The 17,391-nt window shown below is 47.0% G+C and overlaps 1 protein-coding gene across 1 annotated transcript in view; it reads right to left on the bottom strand.

Moving 5' to 3' along the window:
• The window catches only part of LOC120977640, a 111,594-nt gene that overhangs the window by 52,573 nt on the left and 41,630 nt on the right, over positions 1-17,391 (bottom strand). Inside the window, exon 3 of the mRNA XM_040405655.1 lies at positions 7,480-7,540. Within this exon, the coding sequence (XP_040261589.1) occupies positions 7,480-7,540 (61 nt within the window). The remainder of the gene's footprint in view (positions 1-7,479; positions 7,541-17,391) is intronic.

The following is a 17,391-nucleotide window of genomic DNA, read 5'->3' on the forward strand; positions in this document are numbered from 1 at the left end:
AGTAGCCAGAGAAAGACCTGAGCGGCACCTGATTACCATGGTGAAAACGGCACCCCACTGACATCTGGTGTCAGCACCTCACTAGTAAGGCCTGCTTCACTTTTTTGAAAAGTGTAAGTGAGAGAATGAAGTATTATGTCTTGTTCCGGCCCAATGGTCTTGGCATGGCGTTAACAACCAATGTATGATTCAACATGTTGAGGACTGAAAATCCAGTCACAGCCAGATACCTCTTTTTTGGGTAGACCAGACTTACTACTTTTCTCTGCCTCACAAAAATGTCTTCCCTGCCATGACCCCCACACACATCCAACCATGTCCCATTCAATTTCACACTGAGGGAGAATGTCCCTATGCACCGGTAGCATGAGGACACAGGGATATCTGTGAGCTGCATTGCTCACATGGATTGCGCTCTAATGGTTTCCAGTTGAGGTCAAATAGGGCATTGGCAAGAGCGGCCGATTAGCCCTTTGAGTAGGTTTCCAAGGCTGTGACAAGCACAGGAGATGAAATCTGTAACAGACCAATTACTCATTGGAGATACTGACAGCAGCAGAGTTGCAGACACCTAGTCCCACCATCACTGTTTAATTCTAGTCCCTCACATCGTTAAAACATGATTCCTGCTATTGTCGCTGCATTGTCTCCTGAAAAGGTCGAATAGACCTCACTGTGTTTGATTTAAAGGGAATGTGTCATCAAAAAATGCCCTATTGTTTTAATCACATTTTTAAAGAATTTTTGATGATGTTATTTTAATTTTCCATGTCAATATCTATAACAAAAAAAACATAAAATCCTGCAGTTTTTGCACTGAACGCTTAGCCTAATAATAGGTCTGTACAGATCACTTTACTGCAGTTATCTGCCATTCTAATCCTGCCTGTAATGATATCACCTCTGTGTATAGATAAGACATGATCCACCATTCACAATAGGTGATTGTCAGAGCTTATCTATTGTTTCCTTGTACAAGGACCTCTGCACAGGTCACATGCCTACAAAACTCTCCCATAGAAGTCAATGAGGTTCTAGATGGTAGACCATTGTGTCTATGGCCCATGTGGCTGCCGTAAAGCAATTTTCTTAATGCTTTCTAAATGCTGTAAAGAACAGTTTAGACAAGATGGCCGCCCCCATAATCATGTTCAGAAAATAGAATAAAAAATCTGCAAATCAGAAAATATAAACAGATTAGCAAACAAGGATATGTGCTACTATCTGGTTTTAACTGGCAGAAAAAAATGTTGGTGACACATTTCCGTTAAAGTTATTTCCTACTGCAGTGCAGTCGATTTATATTTCTCTTTGTCGAATTGTACTTTTGTAGAATAAAATCTGGTTATTTGAATAAAATGTGGAGATGCTAAAATCAGAAATCCTGATGCTAACCTCTGTCTACTGATCAACATCCATCCTTCAATCTACCCGGTGTCTCTGTAAATGCAGCATCTATTCCTTATGGGCAAACATGACGCTTGCTGGAAAGTTTACATCTAATGACCTAAGACAGACTACAAGAAATGTTCCTATAGGACTGGCAACCACAAAGCTCTGCAAAAAAAATAATGCCGCCAGTTTACAGGAACCCAGTAAAAAGATTTTTTTCCGTGCAAATGAATGTTTTTTGAGATATCTGTAGACTTTTTGTAATAAGAAAAGGGGAAGTTGTTCCATCTTCATGTTAAAAGAATGTCAAAACCAAAAGACTATATACTTTTTTTTGCAGGCGATTAATTCTGTTTATTTGTCCAATGAATGGGGTTACTTAAAGGGGTGGTCTCACTTCAGCACATGAAATTTATCATGTAGACAAAGTTAAAACAAGGCACTCACTAATGTATTGTGATTGTTCATATTGCCTCCTTTGCTGGCTGGATTCATTTTTCCATTGCATTATACACTGCTCTTCCCGAGAAGATACGGCCACCCTGCAATCTAGCAGCAGTGGTGGTCGTGCTTGCACACTATAAGAAAGAGCACTGCCCTCTTTGGTGGCCGGGACCGTGGGATTGCCCATAGGCATGCACGGGCAGCAGCTCCCATTCCATCCACCTCATACCTGCATGGCAGGGTGGTCATAACCCCTGGGTACGAGCAGTGTATGATGTGATGGAAAAATGAGTCAAGCCACCAATGGAGGCAATATGGACAATTACAATACATTAGTAAGTGCCTTGTATTCACTTTCTCTGCATGATAAATGCCATAGGCTCACAACACCTTTTACGTGTATCCCCATTTTTAGACCGTGGTGGACCAACACACAACAAACCAAGCATATGCTGGGGGCCCCACAAGTGGTTGGCTGACATACCACCTGTGCAGCCATTTTGGCAACACAGGTGCCCCGGAAGGGAAGGCACTCCCAGCTGTAGAGCAGAAGCAGAAGTGCCCATACTGCACTGTTAAGAGTGGGCATAGCAGGTCAATGCAGGCACATATGAACATGGAACCAACACAGATGCCTTCAGCTGCCAAGTGCACATGTAACAGGTCAGCCAGTTTCATAGGGACAAATCTGCTGACAGATGCCCTTAAAATACCAGATTGCCACCCACCCTGCTCCATCTTCCACTGGAGATTCTCATGCAGCTGCACAAAAAAACATGGTAGACATAGAGCAAATAACATTGAAAATAAACATACGATAATAATAAACTTCTTAACCCCTTAAGGACGCAATTCAGACCTGCGGTTTTCTGCGTTTCCGGTCCATTCGGGTGTCCTGTGACCCGATGAACCGGAAAAAGACTGCGATCGGTGGCGTAATTATACACCACCAATCGCAGTCCGAAGATTTGGAGAGGCGGTGCTGGCCCTGGTGCTGAACACTGCTGTCCAGGGTGCTGATTGGTGCAGGGGAGAGAGGCGCGAGATTCAAACTTCCTGCGCTCCTCTCTCCCCTCCTCTTCCTGTTCTGCACGAGCACCCGGCAGCATCGTCCAGCACCAGCTCCTGAGTCCCCCCTAATCGCTATCCATCACCCTCCTGCACCCATCGCCACCCAGGTAGGTTAGGGTCAGTGAGGGAGAGGCACCGTTAGGCAGGGAAAGAAGGGAAAAGTTAGTTAGGAAAAAAAAGCACTTTTATTCAAAACTTTCTTTCGGCTGACTGGCCGGCACTTTTTAGCGTCCGTCCACTGTTATTGCATCGCCCACCCCACCACCCCACCGCTGATCACCCCACTTGCCCTTTTTTTTTTTGGCCTTTTTTAGTACGCCAACACCCGTTGCCCCCACACACACGCACATATAATAAAGTTTTCCACACACGCACACATACACGCACACACCCATGGCCCGCCGGGTGTTCTCGGCCGAGGAGGCATACGCCCAGATTGCCTGCGACTCTGAGAGCCCCAGTGAGGATGAGGATGACCCCACGTTCCTTTTATCATCCGCATCCTCCTCATCCTCATCTGATGACGATGAGCCCCCAAGGCGGCGGAGCCGCCGCCAGGCGGAGCCAGGGGCCCCACTAGCTAGGGATCCTGTGGCCCACCCTAGTACGAGCCTCCCTGGGGTTCGTACTGGTTTCCCGGCCCACCAAATAAGCCCACCGGAGCCCCCTGCCGATGAACTTAGTTGGTGTCCCCCAGTGGACTTTGAGCCTGAGATTCCGGATTTTGCTGGCAATCCTGGAATCCAGATTCCCACAGTGGGGTTTACTGAAATTGACTATTTTAGTTTTTTTTTCAGTAACCCACTGGTGAATCTGATGGTGGAGCAGACGAATCTGTACGCCCAACAGTTCGTCGCTCAAAACCCAGGCTCATTTTTGGCTAGACCCGGTGGCTGGACGCCGGTCAGTGCAGCCGTGATGAGGACATTTTGGGGCCTCGTGCTGCATATGGGTCTAGTCCAAAAACCCAGGGTCAGGCAATACCGGAGTGGGGACGTCCTATACCAGACCCCACTGCACAGTATGGTCATGACACGTCCCCGTTTTGAGGCCATCCGGAAATGTCTGCATTATTCCGATAATGCAGCATGTCCACCCCGAGGTGATCCTGCCTATGAATGGCTGTATAAGATACGGCCGGTCATCGAACACTTTGGGGCCACATTTCAGCAGGCCTACGTACCTGGAAAGGAGGTCGCGGTTGATGAGTCTCTCGTTGCGTTCAAGGGGAGACTCGTTTTCCGCCAATATATTCCCACAAAGCGGGCGAGGTTTGGCGTGAAGCTATGCAAAATTTTTTAGAGTACCTCAGGGTACACTTACAAATTTCGTGTGTACGAGGGGCGAGATTCCCGGATTCAACCCCCAGAATGCCCCCACTCTGGGTGTTACCGGGAAACTCGTGTGGGACCTTATGTACCCACTGCTGGATAAGGGTTACCATTTGTACGTGGATAACTTTTATACCAGCATTCCCTTGTTCAGGTCCCTTGCCGCCAGATCCACGTTCGCTTGTGGGACCGTGCGGAGAAATCAACGCGGCCTCCCTGCCTACCCCCTCCAGGTACCTATCCCCAGGGGTGAGACCCGTGCACTTACCAGTGGAAACCTGTTGCTGGTCAGGTATAAGGACAAGAGGGATGTCCTTATGCTGTCCACAATCCACGGTAACAGCACCACCCCTGTCCCTGTGCGAGGTACCGCGGCAACGGTCCTCAAGCCCGATTGTATCGTCGACTACAATCGGTATATGGGAGGAGTTGATCTCTCTGATCAAGTCCTCAAGCCATATAACGCCATGCGCAAAACCCGGGCATGGTACAAAAAAGTTGCGGTCTACTTGGTGCAGGTTGCCATGTACAACTCTTTTGTACTATCCCGAAGCACTAGCAGCACAGGGACATTCCTCCAGTTCTATGAGGCAGTCCTTAAAAGACCTGATCTTTTCGGACCGGGAAAGAGCAGGCCGGAGTACCTCGGGAATTGGAGGCGCCCGGATCGTCCCTGGCCAACACTTTCCAGGTGTGGTCCCCCATACTGGAAAGAAGGGACGAACCCAAAAAAAGTGCAGAGTGTGTCGCAAGAGGGGGATACGGAAGGACACCACCACTCAGTGCGACACGTGCCCCGATCATCCGGGCCTCTGCGTTATCGATTGCTTCAGGGAGTATCACACTTCCATGGAGTACTAAATTTTTATAATCCCCAACAGTCCACTAGAGAACATAAAAAACTATGACTCTCAGACTTTGGAGACACGGAAAAAAATATTAGTTTTAGTGCAGGCATCCTCAAACTGCGGCCCTCCAGATGTTGTAAAACTATAACTCCCAGCATGCCCAGACAACCTACAGCCATCAGCAGGGCATGGTGGGAATTGTAGTTTTACAACATCTGGAGGGCCGCAGTTTTAGGATGCCTGCTTAGTGTCTCCAAAGTCTGAGAGCCATACATATTGGGCATCGTCGCGTGCGTAAAAGTCGTCGCTATAAAAATAACTTTTGACCAAACGCCTCGGATGAATTGTGCTAAAAATATAAAATAAAAACGGTGCCAAAACACCCATTTTTGGGCAAAATTTCCATTTGAATCCTTTTTGCCGGTAATAAAGCAAGGGTTAACAGCCAAACAAAACTAAATATTTATTTCCTCGATTCTGTAGTTTGCAGAAACACCCCATATGTGGTCGTAAATGGCTATATAGCCGCACGGCAGGGCATAGAACGAAGGGAACTCCATAAGGTTTCTGGAAGGCAGATTTTGATGGACAGTTTCTTTTTTGACACCATGTCCCATTAGAAGCCCCCCCTGATGTAGCCTAGACTAGAAACTCCAAAAAAGTGACCCCATCTAAGAAACTACACCCCTCAAGGTATTCAAAAGTTACTTTACAAACTATGTTAACCCTTTAGGTGTTCCACAAAACTAAATAGCGAATGTAGAAACAATTTTAGAATTTATTTTTTTTGTTAATATAGAGCAACCAAAAATCATTTTTACCCCTAAAATAGTCCCAAAACAACAACCACCTTATCCCGTAGTTTCCTAGATGGGGTCACTTTTATGGAGTTTCTACTCTAGGGGTGCATCAGGGGGGCTTGAAAGGGTACATGGTGTAAATAAACCAGTCCAGCAAAATCTGCCTTCCAAAAACCATATGACGTTCCCCTTCTTCTATGTCCTGCCGTTTAGCCAAATAGTAGTTTACGACCACATATGGGGTGTTTCTGCAAACTACAGAATCAGGGAAACCCATTTTGAGTTTTGTTTGGCTGTTAACGCATTTTTTCCAGTAATAAAGTAAGGGTTAAAATGGAAAATTTTCCAAAAAATAGAAATTTCGAAATTGTTTCTCCATCTGCCATTAACTCTTGTGGAACACCTAAAGGGTTAACAGTTTTGAATACCTTGAGGGGTGTACTTTCTTAGATGGAGTCACTTTTTTGAAATTTCTATTCTAGGGGTGCAACAGGGGGCTTCAAATGGGACATGGTATAAACAAAACCAGTCCTGCAAAATCTGCCTTCCAAAACCCATATGGTGTTCCCCTCCTTCTATGTGCTCCCGTTTGGCCAAACAGTAGTTTACGACCACATATGGGGTGTTTCTGCAAACTACAGAATCAGGGCAACCCATTTTGAGTTTTGTTTGGCAGTTAACCCTTGTTTTACTCCTGGAAAAAATTGATTATATTGGAAAAATTTCCAAAAAATTGAAATTTCTAAATTGTTTCTCAATCTGCCATTAACTCTTGTGGAAGACCTAAAGGGTTAATCAAGTTTGAAAAAACAGTTTTGAATACCTTGAGGGGTTTAGTTTCTAGAATGGGGTCATTTTTGGGAGGTTTCTATTATCTAAGCCTCACAATATGACTTCAAACCTGAACTGGTCCATAAAAAGTGGGATTTTGAAGATTTCTGAAAAATTTCAAAATTTGCTTCTAAACTTCTAAGCCTTGTAACATCCCCAAAAAATAAAATATCATTCCCAAAATGCTACAAACATGAAGTAGACATATGGGGAATATAAAGTCATCACAATTTTTGGGGGTATTACTATGTATTACAGAAGTAGAGAAACTGAAACTTTGAAATTTGCTAATTTTTCAAAATTTTTGGTAAAATTTTTATTTTTTTATGCAAATAAAAAAAATTTGACCCAATTTTAGCAGTGTCATGAAGTACAATATGTGACGAAAAAACAATCTCAGAACGGCCTGGGTAAGTCAAAGCGTTTTAAAGTTATGAGCACTTAAAGTGACACTGGTCAGATTTGCGAGTCCTTAAGGTGAAATAGGGCTGAGTCCTTAAGGTGGTTAAAAGGGACATGCACACAGTTTTGCATTGGGGATATAAAGGTTAAACCCATCTACATGATCATAAACTGTGTAATATTCTGGCCATTCGACAGTGGGACTCAGAATTGGTCCTTGGTTTGGAGAGACTGTAAAATGAACTGCATCTTTTAATCTCATAAAATTATCATTATCATTTTTCGAATCATCTTCCTGTCTCAATAAAACATAAGAAAAATGGAAATGTTAAGGAAGCTTTAAGAGTAAAGACAAAATACCTTTATCCAAGGATTTTTTCAGGTCACCAGCCAAGCCAAAGTCAACGGTGTCTTCTCCTTCCTATTTAAACACATATCATACAAATTAATAATCCGATTCATACATTGAATAACTTTTGAGAAATTGATTCAATATTAGGATCCATTCTCACGTCCGTATGTGTTTTGTGGATCCGCAAAACACGGACACTGGCAATGTGCGTTCCGCATTTTGCGGACCACACATCGCCGTCACGCTGATAGAAAATGCCTTTTCTTGTCTGCAATTGTGGACAAGAATAGGACATGTTCTATTTTTTTGCGGAATGGAAGTGCAGATCCGGAAGTCCGGATCCGCAAAAGCAGATGCGGCCAGCACATTCCGGCCCCATTGAAAATGAATAGGTCCGCACCTGTTCCGCAAAATTGCGGAACGAATGCGGACCCATTTTGCGGACGTGTGAATGGACCCTTTACACTGCTGGAAAATGACAAAAAGAACATCTAGAAGGAGTTACAGGGGTTCTCCCTAAAACAGCTGATCGACAGGGGGTGCCTCAAACCCCCAAAGATGTGATAACTCCTTTAAGATAAAAAGCCTATTTTAAAATATGGCAGTGCTGTTGGCTGTTACATGTAGTGATCAAAGTCCCAAGATCCTTGGAAAGAGATGGATCAGAAGTTTATGTAATGCATTGGTGGTGTTGACAGTGGCCAGAGGGGGGAACTCACACACATAGAGAGGGTTCTGGACAGTCAAAACAGAAGAGCTACTGTATCTTAAAGGACACCCACAGCATCGCAAATTGGCTGCAGTGAACGCCAAGACCATTACAAACCATCTACTTGAAGACATGGTGTTCCAACAAGATAACATCCACCCACACACTGCCCACACTACACTACATGCTCTTCAGGGTATCCAGCAACTCCCCTGGCCAGCTCCATCACCAGATCTATCCTCCATCAAGAATGGGACTGGATGGCAGCCACCACCCACCTTGGCTGAAGGTGAAAGAGCTTGTACTGACATACCACAGGAGGATACCATGCCAGAGCATCAGCCTGTATCACAGCAAAGGTCGATGCCACCCAGTATTAATGTGACCCTGCCTAAACATATACCCTACTGCAGAACCCAAAACAACGGGGCACCACCCATGGTTGTGTATTCATTGACCAAGCACCACTAGCAGTTTATAGTTTCAGTCTCAGCTCAATCACATTAAGGCTACATTCATACAACCGTGCCATGTTTTGCGGTCCGCAAATTACGTATCCACAAAACACGGATACCAGCTGTGTGCACTCCGCATTTTGTGGAATGCACAGAGCCAGCACTATATAGAAAATGCCTATTCTTGTTGATGATTGTGGACAAAAAGAGTACATTCTCTATATTTGTTGCATGTATGATTTTGTTGCTTGTATGAATGGGTCCATACCCGTTACGCAAAATTGCAAAACAGATGCGGACCCATTCATACGGTTGTGTGAATGTACCCTAAAAGGGTTGTTCACTCCTGGGGATCTTTCCTACAAATCCCCAAACATGGCTGACAGGGGCGAACTGGGAACTTAAAGTAGCCCTGGAAAACAAAATCTGAAAGTGGCCTCATGTTGTAGGCGGGTCCAACTTAACAGAAGGTGGATCAACACAAGTAGTCGTGGCCAACAATACAATAGTGCAAAATACCATCCCAGCAGAACCAAATATGAAAGTGCAGCACAATATACTGCCCCAAAAGATGTCCCTCTGTGGTGGCCATCAATAGATGCCATTTTATGTCCTCCTCCTCCAGTTGTCTTTGATTAAGATATGGAGCAGGGGGCTTAGGGGGTGAGATGGGTGCCACAGCAGTTGAATTCAGAAGGGCATGTGTGTTCACTGGCCAGATCCATAAGTACCTGATTTTCACATCATTAATTACTGTTGAGAGCTCATTATGTGACCAACGAGTGGCAGAGAGGAGTGCTGAGTGGCCCCTTGTGGAATTGGCCCAACAAGAAATATCTCTGTAGGGTCTATAGCCAATCCGCCCCTGAGGCCAGACCCATGGTGATAATTATACTTTACCTGATCCCTTCCACTGGGTTCCAACTCCATCACTTCTCTGCCAGCTCTGCAGGTCTTGGGTCTCCCCATGTCAACATCCGGTTCTGGCTTCAGAAGTCATGCGTCACCCAAGAGTCAGGTCACAGGGTTACATCCTGAAAATTGACTTTATTGCCTTGTTGCGGTGCCAGAAAGCGCTAAACATGCGCTCCAGCAGTCAAAGGGTTAATTCGCCATATTCGCAAAATGGCGCTTCTTCTTGATGCCCAGAAGCGCGAAAAGTCAAGAACGCCCTCTCAAGAGCGCGGAATTATCGAATACGCCCCCCAGAAGCGGGAAAACTTAGCAAAGATGTCGAATACACCCCCCTAGAAGCGGGAAAACTAAAGACTGCCCACCATGAACTTTCTATTGTGAGCCAAGGGAATGAAGACTCCTCCCTCTGGGCTCCACCCTCATGTCCTGCACTGATTGTTACAGAGGAGCCAAGGAAGATGACGTCGAGAGTGCCGCAACCCAAGTGGGACCAGCTCGTCTTCGGGGATGATGACCCTTTTACAGAGGAACCCCCTGGCGAGAAACGTGTGTCTCCAATGATACCCAGCACTGCCACTACAGCTGCGGCCACCCGTTCTGCAAGTCCGGAGGCAGGGGATACCTCCCAACAACAAGCCAAGATGGTCACCGCACTCCAGCCCGCTCCCGTGGAAGCAGATGTCGCCCCTCTCAAGACACAGGAGGAGACGACCGCACCAACCATCTTACCGTCTGCCCCAGCGACTGACATCCCGGCCCAGAAGCAAGCCGCGATTCCTGCAGAGCAGACTACAGCTTCAGCGACAGCCACGATGACGTCACCTACCGCGGAGGCCCCCGCGCACCACCAGGAGGCACCGGACATCAGGTAGGAGCAGACGCGCTCCCTGGCGCCGCAACTAACCCAGTACTATTAAAAAAGACATGGTGGATGATGGCAGTGTCAGCAGCACATCTCTCCCCCCCCCCCCCCCCCCCGGCACATTTCTCCCACTCCATCTCATGGGCCAGACCAGTGGCAGACATGGGATGTGGGAGAAATGTGCCTGGGGGGGGGGGGAGGGGGGGGAGAGATGTGCTGCTGACACTGGCCCATGGAGGGGCCCGAGCCTGAGGAGGAGAAATGTGCCATGGGGAGGGTCACGGGTGGGAAGTGTGCTGCCGTGATGGAGAGGGGGAGAAATAATGTGACGTGACATGGAGGGGGAGAAATGTAACATTAAGGCCGGGGCCCGGGGGGCATCATTGGGGGCACTTTTTACTGGCACATTATTAGGTTGCACTATGGGGTCACTTCTTACTGGCACATTATTGGGGGGCACTATGGGGGCACTTCTTGCCAACACATTATTGGTGGGCACTATAGGGGCTTCTACTGAGGGCGAGGCTACAAAGAAGTGGTATGTTATATGGAGGGCTCTGTACAGTAGTATTTTATACTGGGACACATTATGGTGGGTACTATGGGGAAGGGGGAGAGGAATACTATGGGGTCATCTACGGGGGGCACTAAGAAGGGGTATTTTATGCTTGCAAATTATGGGGGACACTGAGGGCATCTACTGGGGCACTATATATGGGGCATTTTATACTGGTACATTATGGGGGCACTAGGAGGAAGGGGGAGAGGAGCACTATGCAGCATTTACTGGGGGCACTATATAGGGGTATTTTATACTGGTACATTATGGGGGCACTATGGGGACATTAGCTCAACTGGGGGCATTACAAGGGGGTATTTTTGCACTGTCTAATATAAGGAGAATTATTACTACTGGGGGGGGGCATTATGGTGGGCTTTATTACTCCCCCATGGTATGACCCCCTAGTAGCAGCACCAGCCTCTCTCTGCTCTGCTATCCCTCTGCCTTTTCTCCAAATCCTTATTATGAAATCTTTCTCATTAGGATAAAACCCATCAGCTCCGCCGAGCCCCCGGCCAAAGTGTGGAAGTGGCGTCCGAGATCCCCAAGGGCCAAGTAACTGTAAGTTTTCATGTAAAATATATTTATGTTATACACATACAGCATACACTGTGCCACACAATATACAGTTTCTTCTGTATGAACGTCCACAAATTAAATCTCCAGACCGATTGATGAACCAGATGTGTGGGTCAGCCACGATTAAACCTATTATTGTTTTTATTGATGACAGTACTCCCTGAGTGTTAGGTGTGGGGTGACCAGGCGGTATATGAAGGGGCAATACTGGTATTATATGGACAGCAGATATGGCATTCTCTGGGCAGTACTGGCTATGGTCAATTCATCCTGTCACTCACTGATAGCCAAGCAGGTGGCAGTCAGGGAGCTTCTGAAGGATGAATTGACCATAGACAGTACTGTATAGTGTCACAGTGTGACTACTGAGTCACTCCCTGACCCTGAGTGTTAGGTGTGGGGTGAGTCACTGATAGCCAAGCAGCAGGCAGTGAAGTGCCATGAGAGCCAGGCCAAGCAGGTGGCAGTCAGGGTGCTGGTGAAGGATGACCATAGACAGTACTGCCCAGAGGATGCCATCTCTGCTGTCCATATACCAGGCAGTATTGCCCCTTCAATCATATACCGCCTGCCCGCCTGGTCAGGGTGACCAGGCAGGCAGGCAGGCGGTAATACTGGTGGTAGGCCTGGTATTCTGCAGACCATCTGCTTGTAAGTTACATATGACAAAAGCCTGGAAGCGTTCAGGTACAGAACACAACATTTCATTTGTTGGCGACAAAATGCAAATTAACATATTGCTAAGACTATAACAAAGGGTGCAAAAATAATATAGAATTAATAGACATTCAAGTGAAATGATAAGAATTGGTCTTTCCTTTTGTGGTGGCTTCCTATTTTAAAGTTTAGTCCCTGTACACAAACGGGGTTCCGTTCCACCCTCTTATATCTGCAGTTAGGCTTCATACACGTGCCCGTTTAAATGTCAATAAAATTATACCCCCCCCCCCTGGAAAAATTTCTGCGGACGCCCATGGCCCTGTGGCCATTGTCATTGCCCCTAGAGACTTTCAACTGCTGCAACAACAGCGAAGAAGACTCCCAGTCCCTCCAGCAGTGGCGTAGGGATCGCCATAGCAACCATAGCAGTGGCTATGGGGCCCTACGCCACTAGGGGGCCCGTCCGACCGCATTCAAATTTTATTTTTATTTTATTTATTTTTTTATTAACACACACAGACACTACACACAGGCAGCCAGGAGGTGGCGTAACTACCGGGGAAGCAGCTGCTTCGGGGCCCGACAGTTTATTTTCAAGTTAGTTAAATATCGATGTCTTACTGTTCAGGGCCCCTTCACAGCAGCGGTCTTAATGTTCCCTCGCTAATGTGCTCTAATCTTACTGTATATACTAAAGTCTCCTGATGTGTCTGGGATTCGAACCCACAACCTCCAATGTATCAGTGTATCAGAGGCAAAGCATTAACCCTCACAGCCATAAAGAAGGCATTGCAACTGACTGAAAAAAAAGTCAGCAGCAAGGCAGCTATTATGGTCTTGAGGGTAGGTGCTCTGCCTCTGATACAGAAGGTCGTGGGTTCGAATCCCAGCAGAAACCTTTTCTGAAATACAAGCAGTGACTCCATATATGGACATACAGGGAGGGACACAGGAAGAGGCTGCATCGCATCGCTGACATGGAGGTAAGTAGAAGTGTTTATTATTTTTTTTTTTAATACCCGACTGTTACTGCCATGGGGGGAGGGGGGGGGGGCACTTGATACTGGCACATGGGGGGAGGGGGGTTGGCACCTGACCTGATACTGGCACCTGGGGGGGGGGGGGGGGTTGGCACCTGATACTGGCACATGGGGGGGGGGGGGAGAGAGAGGCACCTGATACTGTGGATGGCACTGTTCAGGGGAGGGGGATCTGTGTATGGCACTATTTAGGGGAGTGTGGATGGCACTGTGGATGGCACTATTTAGGGGAGGGGGGATCTGTGGATGGCACTATTTAGGGGAGAGGGATCTGTGGATGGCACTATTTAGGGGAGAGGGATCTGTGGATGGCACTATTTAGGGGAGAGGGATCTGTGGATGGCACTATTTAGGGGAGGGGGGATCTGTGGATGGCACTATTTAGGGGAGAGGGATCTGTGGATGGCACTATTTAGGGGAGAGGGATCTGTGGATGGCACTATTTAGGGGAGAGGGATCTGTGGATGGCACTATTTAGGGGAGGGGGGATCTGTTGATGGCACTATTTAGGGGAGGGGGGGATCTGTGGATGGCACTATTTAGGGGAGGGGGGATCTGTTGATGGCACTATTTAGGGGAGGGGGATCTGTGTATGGCACTATTTAGGGGAGGGGGATCTGTGGATGGCACCATTTAGGGGAGAGGGATCTGTGGATGGCACTATTTAGGGGAGAGGGATCTGTGTATGGCACTGTTTAGGGGAGGGGGATCTGTGGATGGCACTATTTAGGGGAGGGGTGATCTGTTGATGGCACTATTTAGGGGAGGGGGATCTGTGTATGGCACTGTTTAGGGGAGGGGGATCTGTGGATGGCACTATTTAGGGGAGGGGTGATCTGTTGATGGCACTATTTAGGGGAGGGGGATCTGTGTATGGCACTATTTAGGGGAGGGGGAACTGTGGATGGCACTATTTAGGGGAGGGGGGATCTGTGGATGGCACTATTTAGGGGAGGGGGATCTGTGGATGGCACTATTTAGGGGAGGGGGGATCTGTGGATGGCACTATTTAGGGGAGGGGGGATCTGTGGATGGCACTATTTAGGGGAGGGGGGATCTGTGGATGGCACTATTTAGGGGAGGGGGGATCTGTGTATGGCACTATTTAGGGGAGGGGGATCTGTTGATGGCACTATTTAGGGGAGGGGGATCTGTGGATGGCACTATTTAGGGGAGGGGGGATCTGTGGATGGCACTATTTAGGGGAGGGGGATCTGTGGATGGCACTATTTAGGGGAGGGGGGGATCTGTGGATGGCACTATTTAGGGGAGGGGGGATCTGTGGATGGCACTATTTAGGGGAGGGGGGATCTGTGGATGGCACTATTTAGGGGAGGGGGGATCTGTGGATGGCACTATTTAGGGGAGGGGGGATCTGTGTATGGCACTATTTAGGGGAGGGGGATCTGTTGATGGCACTATTTAGGGGAGGGGGATCTGTGGATGGCACTATTTAGGGGAGGGGGATCTGTGGATGGCACAGGAGGGGGGGGGCCCATAATTTTTTTTTGCTATGGGGCCCATGCATTTCTAGCTACGACCCTGCCCTCCAGTAGGCAGCAGCAGGCCATCTGCCAGGCGGATTTTACCACTGTTGCCCCTGACTACTGGAGTAGCAGAGCCAGAAAAGAGCCAGTCTGTGGCTATTATCACTGCCGCTACAGAAATCTCTGGGCCTACTACTACTACTGCTACTGTACAGCCTGAACCCATCAAACAGGAGCACTGCCCTGATGTGTGTGAGGATAAGGAGGAATCCACTGATACTGCTCCATGTACTCCGGAACCACCACAGAATCCAGAGCTTCTTGCTATGAAAGACCAAGGGTCTATCCTTTATTGCTGTCCTGAGAATCTGTCACCTACCAGAAAAAGGCCAAGGCTTACAGAGGATTTTCCAGAAAAAGGTGATCCTGCAATTCCAATTTCTTCCACAGAAAGCCACCAGCAGATTGCAGATGAAGTTTCTGCTGGAGTTACAGCTGCTGGGAGCACCCAGGTTAAAGAAGAACTTTTGCCTCCTCAAACATGGGATCCAGGAGGAAGATTTCCAGACTTTCCTGTGAGGAAAACTACCCATTGTGCAAATCACCCACTACCTTGTGTGGAATACAATTAATTTTTATTGTTTCCGTGGATTACAAGTGACTTATGGACGTTTGTTCCTGTCCACAGTCAAGCGCTTCAAGAAAAAGGACTCAAGTGATATTTGAGCGTATTGTTACACTGATATTTGCATAATATTTTTGCACTCATTTTTCCAGTTTACCTGTTATGCAACATTTAAGATAACATGCCTATTTGTATTCTCTCCTAGGTGCCACAATGTGAACTTAATGCACTTATTGTGATGATTGCACTTAACTTAAAATGTAGCAATTTACTAAGTATGCCGTATTTAACAGCTCTTGTTCTCTCCCCCCTTTATACGGACTGTCTTCATACGGACGCTGAAAACTAATGGCCTACACCCGTTGATATATACCCATAGGTACCCAGGGTAGGACCAAGTGGTAAGTCTTGGCAGATCCAGTAGTTACACAGGTACCCCTGCTGCTTTGGGAATCGTTAGAAGCCCTAGGCTGCTCCTTCCCGCTTGTTAAATGTTCGGGATTGTTCCCATCCTGAGGTGTCTCATTTCCAGGAGATCCATGGGACCGTACTACCCTCCTCCTGTGACATTGCCAATAGTATACGGAGACGATAAATACCTCCCCTTCTGAGCCTTTTTGCCTAAGGTAAGGCGCCTCAAGCCTTAGAGCCACAACTTAGCTACCCCACAGTCATCATAGTGATCGTGCTTTAAGCCAAATTTCTTCAGGCTATGGTGCAGGGAAGGGAATACATGATAAAGCCACCATTTCATTTGTGGGCATTCCATTACATAATGGTGGGATTACGGAGTAAAGACATCCCCATGCTTTCTTTGATGTTTGATGGCCATAATAACATACAGGTTTTGCTTTGTGCAGTATTTAGGTTACCTGGTTATACCAAGAGAAGGAAACTGTGTGTTGGACACCTTACTCTATCGGGCAGGAACCTGGGGAAAGCCGTTTTATGTTTTGTCTATGTATGTCTTTATATGTAATTCACGCAGCACTTTGTATTTATTGGGTACCCAGAGCTGGTTCTCTCACCCTCCTAAGCACAAGCCGAGGACGGCTTACCTTAAAGTAAAGGGGAATGTAACATCCCAGAGTTATGTTACTAAACTCTTTCTCCCCGCTACATCCTGTTAAGTGTATGTATATTGTCATCTTGTGTAATCTAACATTGCATTCTTCATTATGTGCATTTTCTAAACCTGATATATATGTTTGCTGTAATTTCCATGTACACCAGCAGGTGGCAGCAATGTGTTCAGCAGGTCTTAGTTCAGTTTAGTATATCTAGACTGGAATAGTTCATTGTCCTGTCTCATCGGGAGGAGAAGGAAGTATAGTTAGTGTGCCAGCCACCCCGGCTAGGGGAAGGCTGTGCTGGTAGGAGCTCCCAGAAATAGGGATCCCAAGCCAGGATCTGTCTCGGCTGAGACCAAAGATCCCCAACTCCAGACTGAGCCCTCAGCCTCAGTGCTGGTAGAAAGCAAGCAGCACCTCCAGAACTACAGATCTCCAGGAAGAAACATTCCCTGCGAGCAGAAATGTGAGTAACTTATCCAGAGACCAGGAGAGGCCAAATTCCTCCTCAGCTAGTCAGGCCCACACCAAGCAGAAGATAGACAGAGCAGAAGACAGATACCTGCCAGATTCTCCAGGCATATAGTATAGAATCAGAAGAGATATTGATCCCTGCCATACATTGCCAGAAGCCTGCTGGGACCTAAAGACTAATACTGTATCTCATACGGATTTATGCTGCATTCAGTAAAGACAAGTTAGATTATATCATCAGTCTGGATCTCATTTACTGTTACCAAAGTTCCTCAATTACTCCTACAAACAACACTCAATTTATTGCAAGTGAGCCAGGATCCAGGAGTCCAGCCGTACCAAGGTAGGAGACACCGTTGACACTACATAGAGACATTATCCCCACTCTGGCATTCCTCACCTGGTACGTGAGTTACAACATCTTAAAGGGCCCTGCAACAGTACCCTGCGCAAGCTGCAATTGGCGTCACGAACAAACCATA

The sequence above is a fragment of the Bufo bufo genome, chromosome 8 (assembly GCF_905171765.1).
Source record: "Bufo bufo chromosome 8, aBufBuf1.1, whole genome shotgun sequence".
NCBI classification, from domain to species: domain Eukaryota; kingdom Metazoa; phylum Chordata; class Amphibia; order Anura; family Bufonidae; genus Bufo; species Bufo bufo.